The sequence below is a fragment of the Anoplopoma fimbria genome, chromosome 15, assembly GCF_027596085.1.
Source record: "Anoplopoma fimbria isolate UVic2021 breed Golden Eagle Sablefish chromosome 15, Afim_UVic_2022, whole genome shotgun sequence".
NCBI lineage: Eukaryota > Metazoa > Chordata > Actinopteri > Perciformes > Anoplopomatidae > Anoplopoma > Anoplopoma fimbria.
Genome location: NC_072463.1, coordinates 19,397,208 through 19,423,948, shown reverse-complemented (window position 1 = coordinate 19,423,948; position 26,741 = coordinate 19,397,208). Strand labels below are relative to the sequence as shown.

At 40.5% G+C, this 26,741-nt stretch overlaps 1 protein-coding gene across 1 annotated transcript; it reads left to right on the top strand.

The window, feature by feature from the left end:
• The first annotated feature begins 175 nt into the window (after positions 1-175).
• Positions 176-26,741, top strand: fsip1 (fibrous sheath interacting protein 1). Its single transcript, XM_054614589.1, has 10 exons — positions 176-319; positions 413-482; positions 564-733; positions 842-923; positions 1,029-1,118; positions 1,674-1,813; positions 2,053-2,172; positions 4,792-4,953; positions 17,703-17,855; positions 26,478-26,741. The coding sequence occupies exons 1-10, from the start codon at positions 176-178 to the stop codon at positions 26,583-26,585; spliced, it is 1,239 nt and encodes a 412-aa protein (XP_054470564.1). The 3' UTR covers positions 26,586-26,741.

The following is a 26,741-nucleotide window of genomic DNA, read 5'->3' as shown; positions in this document are numbered from 1 at the left end:
CCCAGTGGCCATAGCAACAAATGCATATTTCCATAGTTACGACATCCGGGACTGTTTGCGTCCATAGTTACCAAATAAAGGCGGACACACTTTGGAAGGTTTCTGTTGGAAAGTGGTTTTACTTTAACAGTTATTAAATATAATTTTGTTAAAATACAGCTTAAAAAAAACAACTATGGAAATCATCAAAGGTAGTTTAGATGACATTTCTCGACCTGCATCGAGTGTGTCGCGCTTGACGTTTCCTCATAGTGACAGAGTTGATCCCACAACTCCCTTTTCCCTTGTTGTGTTGACCAGAGATGCTGCTGATATTCAGGTAATTAAGTCAATGCAATGCAGTGACATTACAACATGATGATTGATTCACTATTGGTTCATTGCCATAACGTTAGAAAACAATTCACTGCAGAGCCAGAGCAGCTTTGAAGGACCTACAGTCCACTCCTCAGCCCACTCCTCAGCCAGAGGTCCTGACAAAAGTAAGTACACTAATGGAGTGGCTGCACACTTATAGGATCCAGTGTTTATTAAGCTACATCCCACTATTTCACCCTGTTTAGGTCAGTGTCACGTTGAAGTACCTGATGACGAGGATGAAGATCCCCTTCTACAGAGAGCTACTGAGGAAATGAGAAGACTTGATGAAATACTGTCTGCAAAGATCTGCATGGAAAAGGAAGTCAAGCGTCAAAGGAAAGAACTTCAAGCAAAACTCTGGCAAGAGTTCCTGGTACACATAGTCTTTGCAATCACTCCACTTAAATGACCAGTTCACTATACCAGTACTGTTTTGACTTTAAAAAGTTGTGTGATTTTATATTGTGTGATTTTTCTGCAGCAGAATAAACCTGAAGGTCACTCTGAATGTGCCCAAGAAGCAATGAACACACGGTTGTTTTTGGCTCTAGAAGCACCCACTGGTAAGCCTGGGCAGCAGTATACAGAGAAGCAACAGTGCTGAAAAGTTTAGGTAGTTACTGTGAGACACCTTAAATATGTTTTTTTTTTTTTTTTTTATCTTAAAGGGACAGAAGAGGAGGATGACTTTGTGTCTGTGTTTGAAACTCAAGTTCCTGACAGTGACCACAACGGGGATGGACAATACTTGGAGCAAAGTTAGTTTTCAAAAATCAAACGCAAAAGAAAAAGCAGCATACATTTTTCCATGCTCTCAGTTGTAATGCCCAGAATGTGCACTTGAGGGCGCCATGACTTCATGAATATAGATGTTGTTATTCTGAAGCACATAATAGTGTGCTAACTCAATTTTCCAGAAGTGAATGCATAACAGTTTGCCCACTCATGAACACTTACCCACACAAGATCTTGTGGCTTTTTATGATATTGATCCCTTTGGGAAAAAGGTAAAACTAGCAGCCCAGGAACTTTGTGGAATTCATTGTGTGTTTCTCTATTTAGAGACATTTCGGCAGGCTTGCTGCTTGTTATCATAGTCTTAACACCCACTATGCAGCCTTGCAGGGCTAGCAGTACAATAGTACATTTTATTTCTTTTTTAATTCCACTCTTTAATCATGTGGATCGGATGATGGAATAAGAACTCATGGTTGACTTTTATAGAAATCCTGTGTTGTTCTATTATTACTAGAGCTTTGATGTACTTTTTCAATATTTACCTTTTGGTATTTGAAGTGTAGCTTTCCTGACAGGTGAAAAGAAGCCAGACAGCTGGACAGAGTCATCTGAACTAAGCCGTGAGGATACTGGGGAAGAGCAAATTGAAGGCAGCCTCTGTGGAGCTTCCAAAGGCAAGAAAAAACAGAAAGACTTTGTCAAGAGAAACATTGAGGTATGTCAAAGTTCATGTTGGGCCAAATGCAGATCTGGGGTGTATGGCATGACTTAGAGCAATTCTCTTCACTGGTTTTTTTTTTCCAGTGAGGAAAATATTCGTCTCTGGTTCAAGAGAAAGATATATTTAAAGTCTAGGGGGGCCCTTATGAAAATAATAGAAATGTTGTGCAAATAATGTTTCGATATATGAAGGATGAATAATGACCACTTTCTTTTTTTCCCCAAATACAATAGCTAGTAAGTGGTGAAGGGGACCAAGTGCTTTTGACTCAGGCAGAGAAAGAGCGTCTGGCAGAGCTCTTGCAAGGAGTAGACAAAGAGGAAGAGGACAGTGCCAGAGGCGCAGATAGCGAGGTAGGCTGACATGAAACCCTAACAGACAACATATGCTTTAGGATGACTCTCTTTTTCAAGTTCCTTAATACTTCCCTCTCATGTCCAGAAGTCTTATGGGAGTATCAGACAATCCAATCCCATCCACTTCTTCTGCCAAATTTTGGATCTAAAATTTACATTCACAACATAGTATTTTAATTATAAAGCAAATATTGCTTCCAGTGTCACCAATCTTGGCAGGAATAAAATTGTTATTCCATGATATTATTTGTTGGAATGTGTGTCACTATCACATTTTGCCTTTTGAATGCTGCTATTACACAAATGAAGTGACTCAACCAGACTTTGTCCCTCAGATCTGCACATAAAGTAACATTGGTCAGACATCCATGTTTTGATGACTGCTTGGCAGCTCAGAAGGCCTCTGGGCAGAAGTTTCTGACTCCTCACAGCAGTTCAGATTACAAACCAGATGTCAAGTGCCTTATGCAACACAGACTGCTGCTTGTTATGAAATAAATATGTTTTTTTATAATAATTCCCTGTATGGTTTTTATACGATATTCAGTGGCAATGATCTTTCATAAAGCCCTAACACTGCTACAGTTGCACTCATAGCAAGAGAGTACTGGTAGAGATTAAGGCAAAGAGACTGAGGCCTCTTGTTTTTCTTTGATGATTCATCTGCGACCCCGCGTCACCTGGAGCAGTAGACTATTTCACTTCGAACCCAACTACACCATCTAAATCTTTTTTTAAAGTTTTAATTTGCTTTAATAGCTCCTTTGGTAGATGTGAGGCCAGTTTGGGGTCTGATGGGATAAAGCCTTTTGGGAAGTTAGCAAGAGCATACTTACCTTTCACAAACGGATCTATTTAGCTTGACCCCGACAGTTCTGCATCCGTGGGACAGCTTGCCAGAGCTTTTTTTTTTTCATGTCTTGCTCCTATATTTATGTTTGCCTTGACTTTTAAAACAAAACTGCAGTAATTGTGGTGGCAGATACCAAACTGAGGGGAGCGCAGATGCTCTTTTTTTTATTGGCTGGAGGAAGACTTCCTGTTATTGCGAGGGGTCCTATTATAAATGGCCATAACGGAGCAAGCACATTATTCATGTCACCAGGACTTTGGCAGCGATTTGTCACACACTTTTTTTGATGTTATGGACTCCTAACAAGTTCCACAGTTTTGTTTGGTACCCGAAAGGAAGTAAATAAGTAGCAGTCAGTAATCAAGGAACATTTCGGTGCTGCAGCAGTGGATGTAATCTCTTGCTTTAATCACAGTAAAAGTTGGACATGGGTAATAAGCTGATTTGACTTCTTGTCAATAGTTGATGAAAAGATTGATCTCTCTATTTCTCATGCTAAAAATGAATCTAGAGCCAGGAGATGATTAGCTTACTCTAGCTTAGCATAAAGACTGAAAATAGGGCAATAGCTAGCCTGGCTCTGTCCAAAGACAACAAAATACTTACACAGTAGCACCTACAGCTCACTAATAAACCATGTTACATGTTGTTTATTTATTCTGTAAAAAATATCAAGTTGATGGGGAGACAGACCAAGTCTTTCTGCCAAGCTAAGCTAACCGGCTGCTGGCTGCAGCTTCATATTTACTGCACAAATGATTAGTATCAATATTCTCATCCAACTCTTGGCAAGAAAGAACATAACCGTACTTCCAAAAGTGTCAAACTATTCATTTTAAAATGGAATTGATTTGTTTGACTTCACAAAGAATGAGTTTATTTCTTCTCAATAATAATTTAGCTAACATATCAATATCAATCAGAGTGGAGCTGAGTAAGGGGTGAAAAATATGACTATAAAGCACTAAGGCTATGCTTTACATATTGTCGATGACTCTTACTGTGTCCCATTGAAAATTAAGGATTATATAATTCTGTACCTCACAGTATTATGTTGTGTCTGTTTAACAACCCACATTTTCATGCAATGGTAAAAAGACGTGCCGATAACACGAAGGACAAACCGAAGCCCTGCCTGAAGTCTGGGATTGAACTAGTCTTCCATATCCCAGTAAAATGGTGTGACACACCAGATACACTTGTTTAAAAAAGATCTGCAAACATGAAACACAAAGCAGTCTCATAAGAATTTGTTGATCTCATTTGTTAAATGTTGGCGTGTTAAATGTGTGTTCCACCTAGTTGATGGACCCCTGTGTTTGCTGTTTTTTTTCTGCCAGTTGTCCTCTGCTCCCTCATCAGAGGTCACAGCTGTGCTCTTTTCAGAGTTGTGATCTTCTTTGGCCTTAATACCTTAGTGCAAAATCTTATCCAACTACTGGGCTGTGATGAGCTCACCACCATCCCACAGTTCCCCATAGGACATGAGGAGAGTCTCACTGGGACAATCACTGTTAGCAGAAGGCAATGCAAAGCTTTGGCATTTGACTAGAAGAGTAATCAGCATCTTGTTCCCATCCAGAAGTGAATACCAAGTGCGAGAGTCAGACTTGTATCTCTTCCCTGTACCAGATATCACTGTCACAAATTTGATAAATAGGCGAGAGTTAATGTTTATCAGTCCACAATTAAGGCTGCCACTAAATGAGGCAGGCTTCTAACCCAGTGGGTCATTAATAATTTCAGCAATGACTGTCTTCCAGGAGGACATGTGGCCAGTGTCAGTGGTGACAGGCCAGGGTTACACCCCGGAGCCATCTGACCTGGAGCAGCTGACTGACATTGACTCCAAAATTTGCCTCCTCCTTCCCGTTGAAGAATTTCTCTCAGTGCAGCGCTCATATACAAACCTTTGCATGTCCCAGGTACGTATCCCACAGCACTACTATCTACATTACAACAGCAATGGGTTTCTATAGAGCACCTTAAAGTTTTCACTCATTAAGTCTTATTACAAGCTCAGTATGGCATCGATGGCCACCTCTTGTAAAAGCCTTTGTTACTGACCCTGAGGGAGACACTCCCTTATTCATAAATGGGGAAAACAGGATTATGTAAGCTGCTCTAACTTGGAACCGAGGGTTGCATCACTTTTCCATCCACTTTTCCATATGAAGGCTCTTGTGCATTATTTGCCCCTTGTAAATTGAATGTAAAGATTTTGCTATGACTATTGTTTTATTATTACAACTATTATTTTCTTTATCAGCAATTACACATTTCTTTTTATATTTCTTCTTTCATACCTTATTGCCTATTTATACTTTTGTTTTTTGTGATTCACATTATGTTGGCCATTCTCTGACTGGACTCCCTGATGCTCTACCCTTTAAATTCTGTACCTTGCCTGAGTTTAGAGTATAATCTATACATTACTACCACAACAGACAGTGGAGAACCAACTTAACAGATATTTGTAACTGTTAAAGTTTTCCATGCCTTGGTCCTGGGTCCGGGCCTGCTCCTAGACGTGAGCTCAGCTAGTTATCTCAGGACCTTATCTCACTACATTTTAAAAGGCCAGACGGCATGTTCATCATTTGCGAAGCCTCTCAATGGAAAAACTGTTTTTTTTGAAGGTCATAAAAACTTTACAACGCAGTTTTGCGAACCCAAGGTGCCTTTTCTACTACGACTACTGGATGCAGACAAGGAAAAACTTCAGTACTTAAATCCCACTGCTGGAATAGCTCATGATCTATGTCATAATGTCAAGAGCATTTATGTTGTTGGCCTTATTATTTCCCAATTTCCCGCTGCAAATTTACTAACATATTCACCCGATGTTGTAAGAAGATGGCAAAAACAAAGCTTAAAATTTTAAGTTGATTCTCAATATCTGAGTGGGATGCAGCCCCAAAATAGTATTAAATATGTATGAATTGATGGGGCATTTGGAGCTGAAATTAATAGATGAATCGATTGACAGAGAATTCAACACCAACTATTTTGATAATAGATTAAGCGCAAGTAATTTTGTTAAAACAAACCTCCCTTGTGCTCTCCCACACATGATGTGGAATGGATTTTAGCCAAATATTACAAAACTTTGTGATTACTGGGCAGATGGATGTTACTTTGTGCAACCTGCTTCCCTCCCTTCCCACACTTTAATCATCTTGCTTGGTTAAAAGAGTTTTGTGGAAAGTAAACCCCCCCATCATCCATCCATCATCTGCTCTCCATTAGTGCTGAAATGGCTAATGCAAGCATTCCTTTTTCAAATGATGTAAAACATAAATTAAACAATCAAACAACACTTTTGTCTCTCAAGTTACCCTTAGCAGATAATTCACCATTGGTTGACAAAGAATTAAAAATCACAGTATTTTTATGTTTTTGTAAAAGAAAAAGTGAAAGGTTGGTGAACCTCACACCTGTATTTCTTTAAAAGGGAGCTTTTTCCATACACTACCTTTATCCCATCTCACTGGTGTGGCACATATTAAAGATAGACTGCACTGACAATAAATCTCTGAGAGACATTCATTCCACATCAGTCCCCGTAAATCTTAAAGGTGGTCATAAAAGTAAATATGCTTTTGTTTTAGTAGCTTGCATAAGTCAGATTTCCTAACTGAAACCATTTGGACAGCAATCCAGAAAGCTGCTTGTTTGCTTGCTCATTCCAGGGCAGTCTCTAATGTACACAATAAGAGATCATCTGTTTCAACACCACTGAAACGTTTTTTTCCACATGATATTAAATCACAGCCTAGACGTCCACGTTTGGTGTCGTCTCTCGTTTTTCTGGCCATGTCAGATCTGTCACGTATTACATGGAAGAGTTATTATTCACCTCTCCCCAGTGAGCACTCCCTCATAAAGGATCAGTCAAGGCTTGAATCTGTGATCTCAGGACTTGGCGGCATCCTTTTCCAAAAAGTCGTGATTGATATTCAGAGTAAAAAGCGGCCTAGGCATTCCTGTGCAGTCACCTTAGTGTTAGGCTTTCTGGCTTAGCGTGTTGTTCGCTGGAGCCTGTGAGGGTGGATGCTGTCTTGTGAGGCCCGGCACCAGCCGAGATAGCTGCCACAGAGGAGACTCAGCTCCCCCATCAGATCCTAATTACAGAGCTGGTAGAGGTAGAGGAGTGCCAGCTCCAGAAAAGGAACAAGCCATTCCCTTTCATTTGGAGATATATATGCAGAAAGGTTTACTATATATACATTTAAGACTACTATGTACTATATATACCTCACATATTGCAGTCAATAGCAATAGAGCAGCAGTACATTTTTCTACCAAAATGTACAAAAGCATACTTTGTACATTTAAGGACAGGTGAAAATGTCTTTAACAGTCTTGCTCACCTGTGGATTCTAGGTTTTAGACATTTTCAGCGATAAAGCATACTGGGACCAACTATTTGTCTTTTTTCTCTGTCTATGTCTTTAAGTCAATGCAGTGGCAGGTGCACATTTTTTTTGCACTGACTGAATGATAAGGCACAGAAAAATCCCTCTCATAAAGCCATAAACCACGAAATTAATGTTTGTAAAAGCACGGTATCACTCATCATCCTGGCTGCTTTAGATTTCTTAATTTTCTCCCATTTTCTCAGGCTTTGAGCCGAAATAGACTTTCTTTCATTAAAAACATCTGTTGGCACATAGGATTAATGTACAGTACACCCCTCCTACTGTACCACTGTGTGGTAATGCCTGCACCACCCAAAGTTTGAAGCCAGAGGAGGGGGATTCTGTCATGAGAATAAGCTGGTGTTGGGTGTTTGGTGACATGGGTGTGTATGCACATGTGTGTGTGTCAGAATTACATAGGCTATTCTCTTAAATGTGGTTACAATGAAAATTAATGAATGGCATCGTACAAAATGGTTTTCCGTCACTGTCTCACGGCATTTGATTGCATCAGATCCTTCTGTGTTTGCATAGTAACTCCAGCTGTTTTTTTGTTGTGCATTGGTTGGCTCTATTTTGATGTAAGACTATGAGGTCACTTAGTCACATTGTGTGGTTGCTGATGAGCACCCATGATTTTAACTATAGCAAATGCTAAGTGAGGGAGCAGAGTTTTGGACAGAAAACGCCCTTTTGACCGACACAATGCGGTCAGCAGATACTTTGCAAATTTATCTTATTGGGTCCGGGTCATATAATTAAACAGCTGTGGAAAAGCTTTGGTCACGTTATATTCATCACAAATTTGGGTTAGTTCTTATTTTATATCATCAAGTGTAAGCTGTGTCAGACTACATGAAAGAAAGTAAGGATACCTGCTGACCTTAACATACTCATAATGAAATACAGATAGTATTCATGTAGTATACATCTTGGCGTACGTCAGAGACGTAATATTTTTCTCTTAAATAGTGATGACAGCAGGCAGACACAACAAAACATCTTATCCTCTGCAGTAAGGAAGAATATGTCCTCTCTGGAACATGTTCAAGTCCCTACTGAAATATTGGAAATATGTTCCATTTGTATGGTTCCATTTTTCACAATGGTAACCAACTTGCCAGTAAATAGAATAGACATGGAAATGTCAGAATTTTAATCTTTTGCTTATAAGAATCATCTTTGCAATCTTTTTGGCTATCATATCCTGCAGGAGTTTGTCTTAACAGCTGCATGAAGAAAATAAGATGTCAGGTTTGTCATATGTCATGCTGGGTGTTTTTCACAAGGTTAACTTGGCTAAAAAGAATAGACTCCACACCCTTCTCCACCCTATAATTCCCATGACACCCAGTTTATTGTCTTTTTTATAAACGCCTCTCCCATTGGTGTTACCCACAGAGGCAGTTGTGTTAAGTGGTTTAGAGTCAATCTTACTTTTGACTGTTCCACTCATAATCACGCACCATAGTGGATTATTCAGTCACAAAATCATCTGCTAACAGTAAATGATGCTTAAAATAGTCACCAATCTCCTCAATGATCCACATTAAAGTCCATTAAAACATTTAAAAATAGTATCGCAACTCACTGTTGTTTTTGTTTGAATACATTGCAGTTTTTAAAGGAAAAGTTGGAAATTATGGGAAACTTGCTTATTTGTTTTCTTGGCAAAATTTGGATGAGAAGACCAATACCACTCTCATGTCTGTACAGTAAATATGAAGCCATTGTCAGCAGTTTGTTGGCTTAGCACAAATACTGTAAACAGGGGAACAGCTAGCTGGGCTCTGTCGGAAAGTAACAATCTGCTTAAATGCACCTCTAGCTGTGTGTTCAGCCAGAGCTTGAAGCAACTTCTTAAGGTAGCGTGGTCAATGGAAAGATGCAATTAGCTTACACATTTTTTGGGGCAATGGGGATGGCTTGACTGATTGCAGGGATGGCACAAACTGCAATCAGTCAAGCAGGCAAATTAGTGAGAAAGATGCAAGGCAAAAATGTGCTACGTTCTCTGTATGAACACACTTTTAAGCTCCTTGTTATCGGACGCAGCCAGGCTAGCTGTTAGCTGGCAAACTATACTATCGAGCATTGCACTGGCTATGCTCACCACCCCATATATTATCTGTCATCATTGAAAAACACTTCGGTCAGATACTGTGCCTGAAACAGCATGGTGTCACTGGGGGACAAGAAGTGCAGAAAGATGCTTAACATGGTCTGCTTCTTAAGAGCTTTTTTCAAATGTATTTTGCCTGTAATTATTTGGCAAATACTTAAATTACATTATATTAGCGGCATGATGCTGGGTGGAGGTCTCAGTGAAAGCCATTGACAGATGCAAGATTTTCCTTCACAACCCAAGCAGTGAAAACTTCAAACAGATCAAACATTTGTCGACCTTGAATTGCTCTTTGGATTCCACTAAGATACTGAAAACACACAGGTGGTGAGGATATTTTAACCCAGAATCACATTCAGCATGCCCAGGAGGTTTTGATCTGTGAAAAAATGACAGCTCCAGACCACCCTTAGTTATGAAAAAAAAGTATAAAGTCCAGATGATCCACTAGTGAATCTTCTAATACTTCAGGAATGTTCAGCCATCACCAAGTCATCTAATACAGATCCAAAATACTAATGTAAAAAACTGAACTCTTGGGGAGGAAAAGACGACTCAGACACAAACAAATTTCATATCTGTGACATTTTTAAGATGGTGATATACAAACCCTCACATTGTCTCTTATGAAGCAGTAGTAGATACATTTTAGGTCTGACTTAACAGTAGGGGCAGGAGGAGGAATTAACAGTAAGCCAAGAGTTAGATTAAGCAAGGTGAGTGGTGCAGGATCTATTTGTATTAACTTGCTGGTGTGAGCGAGCAGGTAGGTATATAACACGTATGGCAGACATTTCTGTTACGGCACCTCTGTCTGAGAACTTGGCTGATGACTGCAGGTCATAGCTGGGCAAAATATCTGAGAGACGGAGAATACGGAAAAATGAGAGAAGTCAAAAGTCTCTCAGCAATAGCTTCCGAACAGCTCTCTCCCGAGCTCTCACAGGGAGTGCTCGTGGCAAGGCATGTGGACAGGCCTTGGCAGGTAGCCTGGGTCCACGTGGCACAAGCAGAGCTCCTACCAAACTTGAGATTTACAGAGAATCAGAGGGAGAGAAACAGAGGGAAAGAAAGGGAGCGTGCTGCTCTGAACGACACAGAGAGTATTTTCAGTATGGCTGTCTCCTGCTTCGTCTTATCAGCGCTGTTCCTTTTGCAATGTGTCGACAAGGGTTGTTAACAAAAAGGATTGCCCGCGTGTATTTTCCAGTCAATATGAATCAGTTAGTCTAAACAAATCCACAAGATCTTAGTTGGAGTGGATTTTCAGAGTAATGCAGTACAACAACACTACATTACCACTAACTGCTATACAGCATATCGTAGATTTGAATATGTACCTCGGTTATACTGGGAATTATTGCAGGGCTGTTGTATTGGATTGTATTAGATTACTAAATAACTCTTTGTATCACACAGCAGATATTTTTAGTATAATAAAGCCCCGAGAGTCAAGGCCAATGAGCTATTTGGTGGCTACTGCATGCTAATATAAACTGCAGTTTGATGAATTGTGGAAAAAAATGCCCAGGAGTCTATATTTTCCTTCCTAAATGACAACTTATCAATCTATTTCTGATTTAAGCTAATTCTAGGAAGGTACGAAGAGACCACATGTTGTACAAATTAGTTTGTTTGTATGCAGTAGCATTAATAATTTTACTGTTGACACATCCTTGGATTAGCTGCCTCCTGTTAAACTCGTCATCGAGTGTGTGAAAAAGATCATAAAGCTCACCCAGTGGTTCTTGGTCCCCAAACACCTAATGTAAGAAGGAACCTGAAGCAAATAGTGGGCTGGCACACTCTATTGCCATGTATATAAAATCCACATAGCAGCACGCAGTGTACCCAAAGTTGATATATATATTTATGTCTTGTTTTCTTGTCTTGTTTGCCTGATGCTTCTGAGAATACGTCCGCATGAGAGGATCCAGCTGTTATATTTGGCAAATCGCACCACAGATGCAATCCATTGGAGCATTGAATAATATCCAAGCTACCAATCTCAATGGCTCCCTCCACTAGCTAACTAAACTCATATGATTGACGTGATATGATTATATGTTCCTTTAATGGGAACATCAAGATGCAGCACACTCAGTATTTCTGAGTATTAGGCATCCGAAGTTGGTTTGGAATAATAACCATATTATAATCCCCGCAATTTTTCTTATCACAACAGCGGATCATCCATCAACTGCTGCAGCTGTTTCACACCATGACAACCACTGAATGGAATGTATTGCCTCCAATTGCAATCATACAATTGATCACATGATATCAATAAGCACTTCATGAATGTGAAAAGCATTCTTTTTTAACGTAACCTGATACAAATAATTTACCAATGATGGTTTTGCTCACAGCAATTGGCAAATTGTTCTTTTTTTCATATTGTAGGAAAGCAAAATATGTTCCACAAGGTGAAACAAGGACAACTTTTTAGGCGTTGTCGTATCATGCACGAAGGCCCTTTTCTTGTTTTAATTAACATCCATTGTGCATTCAAGGCACATTTGGCAGTCAGCGTAATATTTACAATGCTGCACTTCATATCAAACCATGACACTAATGCAGCATCAAAGTGCTAGGCATTTGGTATTTCATCAATTGGCTGACATATTTTTAAAAAGATAATTATGTTTGACATGTTTTTCATACTGAAAGAAAACAAAGTCTAGATCTCTGTGGCCTCCCAGCGCTCTTGTGACCCAGATAGCTGATGTGGTTGTTGGAGATCTTCAACAGCATGTCAAGTGGCTACTAGGAGGAGGGCCCATTACCAGCATTTTGCTGATGTTCAGATAAGCTGAACCCTCGCCTCTCTGTTTGGAAGTCACTCAGTCTAACTTCATATTGAGTTAAAGCTCTCACAAAATCCAGGAAAAGGAAACACAAATACCGTAATGTATTAAAACAATCTCTGGAGTATATTAAGGTCAAGAAACATTATTCCCTTAGTCTTCTCCAAGAACTGAATCATTACTACAACTTGACTGGCTACTGTCTATTGTTTATCCTTCCCAATTGAAAATTTATCAAAACGGGTTATAATTACTGCTTAATCAATAATACATTTAGAAACATTGTGGACAAAGTACTGCGAATAAAACGTTATATTAGTCTTCTTTGAAACAAAGACTGAACACTGTGTCACATTAACACATACGATCTTCAGCTGTCAGTTTTCAAAGCAAGTTCACATTCATCTTCAGATTTATAAGGTTGCCAACAATATCAAATATGTTTATCTTGGTGTTTAATGTCAAGCATTCAAACTAATGACACTGATATTCTAGGATTTTCCTTTGTTTAAATGTTTTTAGCCATGCTAGCAATGTGGCTGTAGGCTGTTTACCTTTAAGCTTAATTTTGGGCTATACAAAATAAATTGAATTTAATTGAAAATCTCAACAACTATTAGGTGGATTGCCATGACATTTTGAGACATTCACGTTGCCCTAAGAATAAATCCTAATGGCTTCTTAGAGATTTGGTGATAACCTGACTTTTTGTGTAGCATTACCAGCAGGTCAAAGTTCCACTTATCCTGTAAAATATCTCACATCTACTTGATGGATTGGCAGTACATTTTGTCGAGATATTCTTGTTTTCTAGAAAGTGAAGCATACTGACTTTTGTGATTCTCTGACTTAATCTCCAGCGCCCCCACGAGGTTGACATTTGTGGTGAAATATCGATTATTGGATGGATTGCCATGCAATTTATCTTTTTGTTACAGGCATTCATGTCCCCCTGAGGATGCTTCATAGTCACTTTTGTGCTCCTGCAACTTTTCAACTGGCACTATCACCAAGTCAAAATAAACTTTGGTTTATAACCAAAAACCTGCAAAGCTAATGACATTCCCATTAGTCTCAGCTGTTACTAGAAAGGTGTACTCAGTAGAGATCTCTGCCAGGCTGTATTGTGTGATTGAATGAATACAATCCACCATTAGCTAGCCCCCCCGTCTTGACACCACACTAAAATTCAAACTCAAAAACAAGCATCAATGTATGCGGGCAATCAGCTCAAAGTCGTTAAAACAAAGTCATACAATCTTACAAAAGAAAAAATTGAACTCACCAAGCTGTCTGCACGCTTAGCCGCTGTGGAGTTTTGGAGAGGTACAGCAGTGTGTATTAGTAGTTCCGTTAGCTGTTAGCTGTTAGCGGTTAATAACACACAGTACAAAACAATACAAGTGAGCCAACTAACAAGCCATGACGAACGCAACTAATTCAAATTAAACAATAAGCAGCAGTTAACTACACTTAGGTGTTCACACAAACAGAATTATTAGCAATTCAGGATTTCTGAGAATTTGAGTTAGTATGTGCTTGTTACTATTATTTTAGATGACAGATGAAAGACAATAAATCATTGTATTGAATACTCGCCCAGCCCTAATATGCCGTTCTCTTAGATTAACCTTTTTGTTATCGCCTCGTGGCTTCCCCTGGTAACCCTTCACAGCGCAATGAATTTAGGCAAAGGGAATTACCCACGGGCAATTCTACAGAAATGCGAATTTACAGAAAATTTGCAGAAAGGGCTCAAAATGTGAGAGAGCCCCCAAGCACTAGATGATTTGACAGTGGGACCGCCCTCAAAGTCTTTGAGTGTGGACATTGGGATTGGGCCCTTGTCTTGTTTTTATCCATTGAAATAAACAACATTATTTTGCAGATTTAGCTTGTAGAATCTGAATACTCTAATTGAAGGGCGCTTGATTTTCCTCTGTTGTAACTAAGCAAAGAATAAACTAAAGAAAAAGAAAAAACAAATGCAAAGATACAGTAAGGAGAAAGTTAAAGCCAGAAAAGATGACGTGTACTTTGACCATCTATCTTTGAAGTAAATAGGTTCAAATCAAGTCCACAGTCTCAAAGAGACTGTGGACTTTCCCCCTACACCAACCAGAAGTCATAGGGTGTTAATTTAGCCACAGTGAATTGGTTTAATAAGGAAATATGTGACATACTGTGCATGCCAAATACATTTTAAAAAGTGTTCACTGATAGCTTTATTATGTATCATGTTGTTAAACCCTGCAGACAATTTTAAAGTTTGCAGTCTAGTTGAAAAAAAGTAGGGCAGCTGTCATTTCCAAATTAAATAAACAGTTTCTCCCAAAGATTTGGGCTTTTTTGAAACATGCATTTAGTGGTGTGAGGATGGTGGAAAAGCTAGACTTTAATTTTTATTTTTCCTGGTTGGAACGCCGCGTTTCTCACTCTGGTGCATGACATGAGTCTGATCCAGTCGTGGTCCTGGCTTTTGTAGTCTGGGTGAGGGAGTCTTAACTGAAGGGCTCTAGTAACGACCACTTGAAAGAGGCTTCAGATAGAAGCTGTCATTATTCCCTATAGGGAGGCATGGGGCACTGGTAGGTGAGGCCACACACATTTGGGAAAAATCTGCTTGTTTTTGCCAAGATAATGTCATAGTTAGGCCTAAAATCGGTGTAAATGCAAAACGTGGTATTAGTTGAGTAGGAATGTCTGTTTTTCTTATTAACAAGGGCAGAGGCATTCATTCTTCTTCTCGACATAGTGGCTTAATTGAACTCCCCTCCTACCCAGGGTTTAACTAAGATTACATCCTATAATACATTTGTCAAGATAGATTTAGTAACTTATAGTTAGAGTTCACAATTTCTGCTGTGTCCTTCTTTCTCCGGTAACCTACCATTCAAGTCCCTATTGAGATGTCAACAATTTATGAAATATCTATAAATTTCAACATTATTAGATCATACATACTCCCGCCTGGCATGCAGACTAACCAAGAGAGATGGAGATTTCAACCACTTGGTGCAAAACAGCCCTGCGGTTGGCAACATCCTCTCAGACCCAACAATTTTTTTGACCTAGCTAGTGCTTTTATAGAGTATCTGTATTTTTAGAGGTCAAAATATGACCGTACCATGGGTCACTCCCTGGTCAGTTGAGACAGTATTCTCAATTTTGCCTTATACTCATAAATAAATGAATTATGTGTTGGGTGGAGAATGATGTGTACAGTTTGACTTATCTTTTGAGATTTGCCACAATTATGCTCGCTTTTCGGCACCTACGGTTCATCATACTACGTCTGCAGAAGCTATCCCTCCATTGTACATTACATTACAGTCATTTAGCAGATGCTTTTATCCAAAGCGACTTACAATAAGTGTATTCAACATAGGTATTCAAGAGAACTACTAGTCACCAGAAGTCATAAGTGCATCTCCTTTCTTAAACAAGCATCTAAAAGCATAAACCAGAGCAAAAGTATAGTGCAGAAGCAAATTACTACGAAAACAATAATTGCAACAAACTAATACGAATACAATAAGTGCAACGAACTGATACGAATACAATAAGTGCAACAAACTAATACGAAAGCAATAAGTGCTACGAGGAAGGCTCAGGGTAGTACTTCATGAAGAGGTGAGTTTTCAGCCTGCGCCGAAAGATGGGCAGCGACTCTGCTGTCCTGACGTCAGTGGGGAGTTCATTCCACCACTGAGGGGCCAGGACAGAAAAAAGCTGTGACCGGGTCGATCGGCCGCAGGGACCTCTGAGCGACGGGGCAACCAGTCGCCCCGAGGCAGCAGAGCGAAGTGGTCGGGCGGGGGTGTAGGGCTTGACCATGGCCTGGAGATAGGAAGGAGCTGTTCCTTTCACTGCCCTGTAGGCTAGCACCAGAGTCTTAAACTGGATGTGAGCTCTTACAGGGAGCCAGTGTAGAGAACGGAGAAGGGAAGTTGTGTGGGAGAACTTGGGGCGATTGAACACCAGACGTGCTGCAGCTTTCTGGACAAGCTCCAGAGGTCTGATGGCCGACGCCGGGGCTCCGGCAAGTAGTGAGTTGCAGTAGTCCAGGCGGGAGATGACCAGAGCCTGGATGAGCACCTGCGCTGTCTCGTCAGTGAGGAAGGGGCGAATCCTCCTGATGTTGTAGAGGAGGAATCTGCAGGAGCGTGTGACCGATGCAATGTTTGCTGAGAACGACAGTTGGTCGTCCAGGGTCACACCCAGATTCCTCACAGTCCGAGTTGGCGTCACCACGGCATCATCAATGGTGATGGACAGGTCTCGGTGCGGGCAACCCTTCCCCGGGAGGAACAGTAGCTCGGTTTTGTCCAGGTTGAGCTTCAGGTGGTGTGTCGCCATCCACTTCGAGATGTCAGCCAAGCACGCAGCAATGCGTGCCTCCACCTGGGTGTCACCGGGGGAAATGACAAGACCAGCTGGGTGTCATCGGCATAACTATGGTAAGAGAAGTCATGCGAGCGAATAACAGAACCCAGAGATGTTGTGTAGAGCGAGAAGAGAAGGGGGCCCAGAACTGAACCTTGTGGAACCCCCGTAGTCAGCATGCGTGGTTCCGACACGGCCCTCCTCCATGTCACCTGGTAGGATCGACCTGTCAGGTAGGATGCAAACAGGGAGAGTGCAGAGCCTGAGACGCCCATCCCCTCGAGGGTGGAGAGGAGGATCTGGTGGTTCACCGTGTCAAACACCGCTGACAGGTCCATTGTAGCCTAGCATTATTTTTTATATAATTTGTGATTGAACTGACATCTAAATGTGTCATTTGAATTTGATGTCTTTTCTGTGGTCGAGCCCAAATGAAAAACATCCATCCTGTGGTCAGATAGACAAGCTGAGGATGGTCCTCCAGGCGTGACTCTCCCGTTTCCTCCTGACCCATTTTCAAAGTTTGCCTTGGATGCAGCTTGAAGTCCATTGTGTCAACCCAGCGCACATGTTTGCTATAAATGTGTGATTTATGTTGGGGCCCCATGTGGACTGTAGCTGTGAGGTATTGGGCTTTCTCTGGTCTGATAATGTGCTCTGTGCTTAGAAAAGCAAGTAAGAAAGATTGGTTTTCATCTATACACTTTAGAACAGAAAACAATGATGACATTTTAACAGACATAGGCATACTGTAACTCAAGAGTCTTGGACGAATGGAAAACCCTCACTGAAATTGATTGTGATGAACTGTTGATGTGATTTTGAGCCCTTTTTAAATGTTTCCTAGTGAAAGCCATAAGCTGCGATGGCAGCTCTAGGAGAGAACCCAAACACGTGAGATGAGATGTTTGCTCGCTGTGTCTGTTGTGTGTCAGGGCCGTGGCTCAGAGGTTGGTTGGAAGTGTTACGGGGACCTGCAGCCAGGAGAGAAGGTCCTGCAGGATATAAAGGAGAGGAGAGGGCAGGAGAGGCGCCTCCAAGAGATCCAACAGCAGCTGGAGATCCTGAACCAAGGCCAGGAGATGACTGTGAGTTCAAAGCAGCTACATTTGTTCTCACACACGCACACAGACACACACACACAAACACATGCTCAAATTCACACAACTACTTGCATCCCAACACTGTCTGTGTGCATTATAACACTCCTCAATGCTTCTATGCGCAGACACATGTGTGACAAATTATTACAAGTGCACAGCTCATTCTGTCATTCTCACAAGGGGACAATGAAATCTCATGCATTACTCGTGTCTCTGCAGGCCCATATTTTTCCTCTTTTTCTCCATTTTTCTTCTCTCTTTGTATCCCTAGCCAGGGCCGGACTTTAAGTGTTGCCAGGTTGCCATTGGCAACTATTTTGATATATGAGCAGCCAAAGCTTGCCCTTTGGTTGCCATCAGTGGCAATAACGTTTTAACCTATAAAAGAATAGGGACAGCACACAGCAAAACGTGCACCCGAGTCTCTTCAGCAGTGTGTGGGAGTGGATTTGGCTGCCTAAGCAGAATCAAGACAGACTAAAGGTCATCTCATAAAGTAGAGATGATGGACAAGCTGATGTTGTTGTCACTTGAGGCAACCACAATCCAAAAGGACCAATGGATCTGTGGTGGGAATCAGCATAAAAGTCCCAAAAAACTAACTTTGAAAGGGAGAGAAATTATGAACAAGCAACCAGTGACTTGCTGGATTCACTGTTTAGGCGTCTATAATGAACAGCCATGTCAACAGCTGCACTACTGGTATTTTGTATACAAGGAATTGAGGGTAAACACTTTAACACTCAAGATTCACATTAAAGTATGAGATTAAACAAACAACAAAGCATTTTGTTTGGTTACTGTAGCTTTTTTTATTTCTTATGTTACATATTCATTATTAGGCCCACATATAACTGCATAGTATCTTAATTACAAAAAATATAAGGTGACTAAAAATGGCAACTATATTTTCGGTTTTGAGGACCAAAAGCTGAGGCCACTTTTAAAAGTTAGTTTTGAGCCCTGCTAACATATTAACTTAACAGTTGTGTATCAAATCTTGATTTACGTTTGTTTTAAGAGAGGAGTTAGATATCTTCCTCTGCTTTGCTTTGTAAATGGGTTTGATTCAAGGGCAAGGACGGTCATTTCATTGCTTTAAAGCATTCTTGGCTTAGATTGATGTCCACCCTCCACAGTGTTCCCTAGAAACCATTGAGCTCTGTCTGGTTTTAGGAGCCACTGCAGAGTTACAACCCCAGAAGTGTCCTTCTTTGCCCAAACCCTGTAGCTAAAGGTACAACACAAGAATGTCTCGAGAACAAAAGGTGGATAGTTCGGATTTCTGATTTCTGTGACATTTATGACTTTATATTTTGTGGGAAAGAAAAAGAAAACATTCGAGATAGATTTAGTGGTTTGCCTTTGTTATTGTTCGAATGGGGTAGCTTGTCCCAGTCAACAAAATACCTGTTTGCTTCTTCACAGCGCTGGTTTTGATTTAAATGTGTTAACTTAAATTTACAGACACATCAGTTCTCTCATTGATGAACCACAACATAATGCATACATGCCTAATTCTAAGATAAAGATGCTGACAAATGGCGAAGTAATAAAAACATTAAGTGGCAGCCACACCCTTACATCAAACAAGGCACCATGCCATGCAACCTTAAAGTTGCATGGCATGGTGTTAATTAAGGAGACACAAATGGAATTCTTGGCTCATTAAGCCAAGCTCTGTTTGAGGAAACATATATCTCATTATGATCACAAAACATCAAAACCACCAGTCTCTTAACTTATGGTAGACACTCTTTGTATATAGCGGTGTCTCACTACATTTTACGGTCACTAAATGATTGAACCCAGCGAGTGACGGCAATGTAAACAGCACACTCACTGTGTATATGCTTAGTGCCACCGGGCTTGTTTTGTGGTTGGAAAAGATTTATTTGAACGGAATTTGTCCAGGAGGGCATTCTTGAACAGTTTCACACAGCTCCAGTGAACTCATTAAGTTGATTTGTGTCACATCCGTAACTCAAATGTCTTCTCGCAGTCTTTTCGCACCTGAAGTGTGAACCAACTGTGCAGGCTTTGTGCATAGTTATCTGGTGTCATATGAGCATGATAACCAAGAAGAGATTTGTTTGTGAATAGATGAGTTTTTGTGTTGAATTGCACAGTTAACTTAAAGTTACTCCAAATGCTACAAATACTAAAACTATTAAAGTATTAGATCATCATTTTTAACGATTTTTTTTATCTTCTTCCTTTCTAGAAAACTTAAAAAAGATTTAGAAAATCCAGTCCAAATAAAATATGCTTGTATATAATCTTGTGATACTGTGGTCCAGATAATACTATTTGTTTCTGGTGTATCAAACCTTTTTAATGATGATGTGAGGAGTTAAAACATAAATCCTGAATTCCAGAGAAGAAAGCTAAACTAAAAGTGTTGACAAGTACAAAATAGAAAAACTCTACCAGGATGGATTGGGTCTTATGTTTTCCCTTTGAATTGGAAGTTTGCTGCTCAGTGTTAAGTCTGGCCTGCTGTGGGAGTGCAGCACCTTTATAAAGGCTGAAAATGTTCAATGTAAGTCTCATACATTATAGCGGTGACCACAGATTCTCTGCTCTGCTTCAGTTTGATTGATTCCAGAGTGTGAAATTAAGAATTTAAATGTTTGTCTAGAGATCTACCTGATTTACCTTTTAACAGTGATTTATTTAAACAAAAGCTGTCTTGTGTCGGATTGAGATCTGTGACTTGTAATTGCGTGCGTCATCTCTGCTTCTCCTTTCTCTCTATCCAAACAAAACCTCCATTCCAGCAAAATGTATCCCTCTGCCAAAGTATCTCTTCTCTTAGCTTTCTTTTTCCATTTTTTCATCTTTTTCTCTCGCCATTAATAATATTTGCCTGTGCAGAAAGGTCCTGCCTTTCTTCTAGAGAAAGGTATTACTGGTATGATTGTATTGTATCGATTAATTGTTCTCTGTAAATGACACATAGAACTACAGTAAAAAATCCAGAAAGAAGAGTTCAGCAGGGTTATTTTCAATTGTTAAAGCTAAATCTGTGAACTCAACAGCTGATCCGGTGCGAGTTATCCTGCAACCTCATTTGGCTGCATTCCTGGATCAACTGCAAAAGGAAGGACAATCCCAACATTTACAGTAAGACTGGATGGTTCCTGCAGGGAAATCTTGATCTAATCAGGCCGACATCATTAATCATACACTCTTTTTAATGTTAGAAAGGATTCCCTAGACTAACAAATGGGGAATAGAAAGTATTTAGTTTTCAATTGTTGATCTGACTTCTTCAAAAATCTCTTAGCAATGTGAGAACCATAAACCCCACCGTGATAGGTCAAAGTTGGCCTGAAGCTGTGAGGTTAAGTTGTGCCAACACTGCAGTTTCACAACACTTCTTCCACAGGAGGCTGGTCAGCTTTGCCAGAAAAGTGATTCTTTCTCTCAGCCACTCTCTACTCTTCATTCCTTCCATGGCTGCTGGCTGTTAGTTTTTAGCTTGTTACACTGTCTGCTCTCATTTTACACTTTATGATCTCCTGAAACAGAGACAGTTTTACAAAAAGGGTTATCCATAGTTGATTCTCCTTTTCCTGTGTCACCATTTCTAATGAAAGACTAAGCGGTTTCCCCACTCATGGCCATAGATGTTTTTTGTTATAAAAGATGGCATTTGAGATATGTGCATTGGTCGTTGTAAACCACTCCATCAAAAGTGCTGTTGTTAAACCTCTCCTTAAAAAATATATTAGCCGTTAGTTTTTTCAATTTTTTCAAAAAGGCGATAAATGCTTTTTATTTAGATTCATCATAGCTCTGTGTAGTCAACAAGCCCTGGAAAAAAACATCCCCCCTTTTCAACAGTTGTTAGCCATCAGCAATTTAGGATGACAATTTACAAAATGTTCTGCTATTAAGTTTAGATTCCACTCCAAAAGTGGAAGATAGCATTCTAGGCCAATTAGCTTTTACTCAGAAATGGGAAGTAAATTGCCTAGTTTGAACAGCTATGAAGTAATATTGCCTGAGCTAAAGCTGTAAATCACCTAAAAATGGACAACTGCATTTCTTGTCAGGCTTCATTTAACAGCGCAGTCACAACAACAAGAGCAAAGTGTAAGTCACATGCACAATATTTTCATTCATACAGTAGGCTTCATATGGAAGGTGCCGTGTGTGAAATGACGGGGTAAAATGAGGCTATTGGGATTCAGCCAGAAACTACTTATATAGATTGACATTAATGAGTTACCTCAGAAAGTCTCTGGGGCAAATTATTATCTATATTATCCACATTATCTGACATTTGACAAACTTGTTTTTGTCTGCTAACCTCGATGCATTCGGTGTCAACAGTGTGCTACAGCAGAATGTATTGCCAGCTTGCGGGCTCAACATCTGAATGGGGAGAACACAATACAGAATTCCTCCCTCCGTTAGTGGAGAACTGGCTCATGAGTTTTTGGCCGACAAAGCTGAGGTATGTGACTGATGTCGGTGACCTTGAAAGCTGAGCGGCCCACGCTTGTGGTAAACCGGTCCTACACCCTGTGTGTACAGGAGCCAACAGTGAGCTGTACAGGGGTGGTGGTCCACTGCAGGACAAATAGCTGGAGGGCTGAACAGTTCTGGCTTTGTCAGATTCACCACCGGGTGGGAAAATGATGCGGGACTGTGAGCAGGAACCTTGATCTTTTACCAAAGGTTGGAGGTTTGCCCACCCTGCCATTGTTTTTTGGGAGAGGAACTGGACTCCTCCTGTCTGGAGGGCAGACAACACACTGAACTCCCCGTCACTATTGGGGAAATTCAGATTCACAAGGGAGAGGACTGGAGTGACAAATGGCACAGTACAAAGTAAAAATGAATACACTGTAAAGAGTTGCTAAACAGGGAAGTTACAGAGGTTTTCCCTTACGCTTACTTTATCTGCACATGGCTATAGGTCAGACTGAGGCTGACAGAATAAGCCTGCTGGGTCTGGATAGCAGGTGGGAAAGCAAGAGCACAGGGACCAGTATGAGATGTCTGGAGCTTTGATATTGGCATTCTGACAATAACCTCCAGACATCTTGGGCTTGGGGATTTATTTGACTCTAACTTCGTCTTTGCCAAGACTTCCTGACTATAGTGATGAGCCAGTCGACAGCCGATTAGCCTGCAGCGAAGGCTGTTCTTATCATTTGTGGAATCACTCATGGGTGGAATAAGATAATTAAAATAAATAAGTGTCGGGTTCATGAGCAGCCACGTCAAAGCCATTTCCTCATTGATGCTTTGTTGTTCCATCTCGAATCAATCAAAAATGTTCACAACAACTCTCTGAGCATCAGGGAAGCAGTGCGGGCAGTGAGTGAGAAACATCACTGTAGGGGGAGAAATGTGTGTTTGAATGCACTTTAACAAAAAGGTGATTATAAAACAGAACATTGTTATCCTCATAAATATGTATGGTCTCCTTTCTGTTTATTTCATTCTTCCATTTATATTTATTTCTCAGTATGTGTTCAGTTATTCAGTGTCATCATAACATAGGCTATAGTGTTCCGTCTTTCCATAAAGCTGTCAAAGGCCAGTAGGAATTGCCAGCGGTACATCAGTCTATAGATTCTACACCTCCAGCTTGTATTTCACATGTTTAAGCCAGAGGATGTTTGTTTGGGAATAACTGAAAAAACAGCCTCAAGTGTAGCAGCTCACACTGCTTCACACTTCCCTTGACTTGGAGTCGGCAACGGTTACCACTGAAAAAATACAAATGTGTATGTATTGACATTTTCTCTCACAGTGTGTTGCTCTCACTAAAGACACTCAAGGCTGCTTAAAAACAGAAGCTTGTCCAGTTCCGATAAAGGTTTTATCTTTTCCTGCTCTATACATACATTTCCTTGTGGAATTGGTCTGATGATGATGCTGGGTTGACAGACTTACAACCAGGTTCAAAATTGTTGTTCCTGTCTCAGTGATAACCAACTGTGGGTACTCACCGGAAGCAACTCAATGTGTATTTCTTTGGACGGCCGTTCTGTATTTGCACCGCTTAACTTTGCTGTTTACTGAAATGGATGTGGTGTCGACTGGAAAGATGACTGTCAGGAAAACTCCTATCTGACACCCACAGACACCCTTGGCCTCCCTACTATTAAGTGCAACTGAGGTCAACCACTTTGAAAGAGTCACAGCATTTTGTCACAGCCATAAAAAAACACTTTCTTTCCTACATCTCTTTTTTTCCCTCCTCTCTGTTGGAAAGTTTAACTTGTAGTTCCCATCTAACCGGCTGGTACTGGTTAAAGGTATTCCTGGCCATTAATACTCCAGCCAGTGGGGCACTTTTTTATTGCCCCTTAAGCACTCAAACACTGACAGGCCTGTAATTGACCAGTGTTGTGGTTTTTTTTGTGCCATACATTTGAAGTTGAAAGTAATGGCTCACTTATGTTTGTAGAAATTTATGATACAGTTCCAAGCAAATCTTTTTTTTTTTTTCTGTGGGTGGGTGTCAGTTTTACCTATTATAAAAACACAGAATAAACCTGGAAGGTAAGCTTAGTGAACCCACAATGTCACTAAGTGTGCTACTAGTGGATGCACAAACCATGGATATAGGATTTTTTTTTCTTGTCCCCTTTCACCATTTTAGAGGTGAAGGTCAAGTCTACAAGCAAAGGGCCATTTCTTGCTACATGCATGTCAAGGAAAAAAAACATGCAGCGCATTGAGGCTGGAATGTGTCCATGGTGCCTGTGGTCTCCTGTCCATTGGAAGGAGAAGACTTTTTAACTCCTTAGTAATTGCAGGGGTCATGAATGAGTAACATGGCCCAACCTGTCACGACCTAAACGATGTCTGTCGTTACATTCTGGAGGACTTTGAACATGGACAGGATTTGTCTGGTAGAGATATCTATCAGCGACTGGGTCCTGGCGAGTCTCAGAGGGTGGTCTGGTCTGAAGAGGAATACAGATGATCGATGAAGAGTATTAGCTTCAACTAATGGGGATAGATGAGACACAGGAATGTGATTTTTGTCTCGAGTGATTTGTGGAAGAGGTAAAAAAAACAAAACTGTATGGCCAGTGTGGTGCCAGGCTAAATGCAGGGTTGTTTTTGAACTTGTGTCTGTGGATCTGATAACTGCACTAATGAATACTTTTATATTACATTAACAATTTGACATTATGGGAAATACACTTCAATACCACTATTAAGCTACAGCTTATTGAAGTTTAGCATGAAGTCTAATGGTACACCGCTAGCCTGAGTCTGTCCAAAGGTAATAAAATGCAACAACCAGCTCCTCTAAAGTTCACGATTTAGCACATTGTGTCTTGTTTGTTTAATATGTACAAAAAAAGACAAAGCTGGCGGATTCCTCATGCTTTGTGTCTTGGTGCTAATCTAACACAGATTCACAGCAGGCAGATGTTTTCAGGAAAGAGGCTCTGAAAAACAATCAGTGGTCCGTCCTACCTGCCTGCAACAAACACAAAGTTAGTGATTTGCTGGTAAACAACAACAGGAGCCAGATGTTTCCCTCTGGAATCGATGAAGACCAAAACAGATAGAGGACATTGGACTTACTAAAACTATTCAAACTTTATAAATTGATGACATGTCAGTGTTGCCTTTATAGCTTGATCTGCTGCCAAAAGAATGAATACTTTCTGCCCTGTCTGGCATTAGAATTTCATCTCTGATTTAAGGCCAGGGACATTCTGTTCGGTGTGTGATGACAGCTAGAAACAAAAGTGCACATGCGAAAAGAAGAACGACAATGATTAGCTTACTTTTTGACTCAGAGATTAAGGCCTGGCTTTACTGGACACGTGTCTGGCATACTGCTAATGTCACTGAAGGCAATGAGTTGATATTATTGGAACAAATTGACTGTTGGGTTGTTACAGCTGTCTACACAAAGTACATCATTCTTACATGACTAGATGGCAACTGTCTGTGAGCACTTGTGCTTAGCTAAATAAGTCATGCCTCACCTTATTATTATGATAAAGTTATTAAATGTCTACATTGTCAATAGGAATATGAAATCAGAAATGAGTTGCAGCTGCCAGGTAAAACATCACTTCCATGAATAAGTATTGACATGTATTCAAATTCTGAACCCTTTGCCTCCTGACCTACTTAAAGAAGGTTGGCTTCTCTCCTTGAACTCACATGCACTTCCAGAAGGCTGCCTGTGAGGGGTCTGACTTGTCAGTAGAAAAACAACAGTTATGTCTAACTGGAGGTGTTTTTCCCCGGACGACTTCCAACTAGGCCCAGGGAAGGAGCGCAGTATTATTATGAACAGCCACTGTCGTCACAGTTCATGCATTCATTCAACACATTATCAAGAACTGAGTTTTAAGACAAATAAAGGATGTTCATAATGGGAACAAGACTTTCTGGAAGGGGCTGATACGCTGATAAATATTCTGTCGTTACTTCTGTAATAAAAGGGCCATGTGACCTCGATGCTGCCAGAGGTTTACTGTACATGATTGGTTGTAAAAGGCTTCTTTGTGAACAGATTCTTGACATTGTTTTTATTTGACCCTATGGTCTAAAATCATAGATATGTTTCTTAAATCAGACATGCATTATATTTGTGTCTTCCTGCAGAATGGGCCACCAGACCTCACTGAGGAGCAGTTACTCAGTCTGCTGGAGGACTGCGAGGTGACGGGGAGCGGGATCCAGGATCTTGAGTCGGATGACACAACAACATGAGACCCCAAGACATACTCGATCCATCTGAAGCCCTGCTATCATAACGCCTATCAAGATGCAATGTGATTTCACCAGTAGGCTACTAGTGGGATTGTGAGAGACAAATTACTGGATGTAAACATATTGAATAACCAGAATATAGCCAACCCTATCACA

Excerpts from the sequence above, each read along its gene's own strand:
- fsip1 (XM_054614589.1), top strand. The coding sequence starts at position 176 with ATGGAAATCATCAAAGGTAGTTTAGATGACATTTCTCGACCTGCATCG. Across the intron at positions 1,119-1,673 it reads TGGACAATACTTGGAGCAAA|GTGAAAAGAAGCCAGACAGC; the intron begins GTTAGTTTTCAA and ends CTTTCCTGACAG. Across the intron at positions 17,856-26,477 it reads ACCAAGGCCAGGAGATGACT|AATGGGCCACCAGACCTCAC; the intron begins GTGAGTTCAAAG and ends GTCTTCCTGCAG.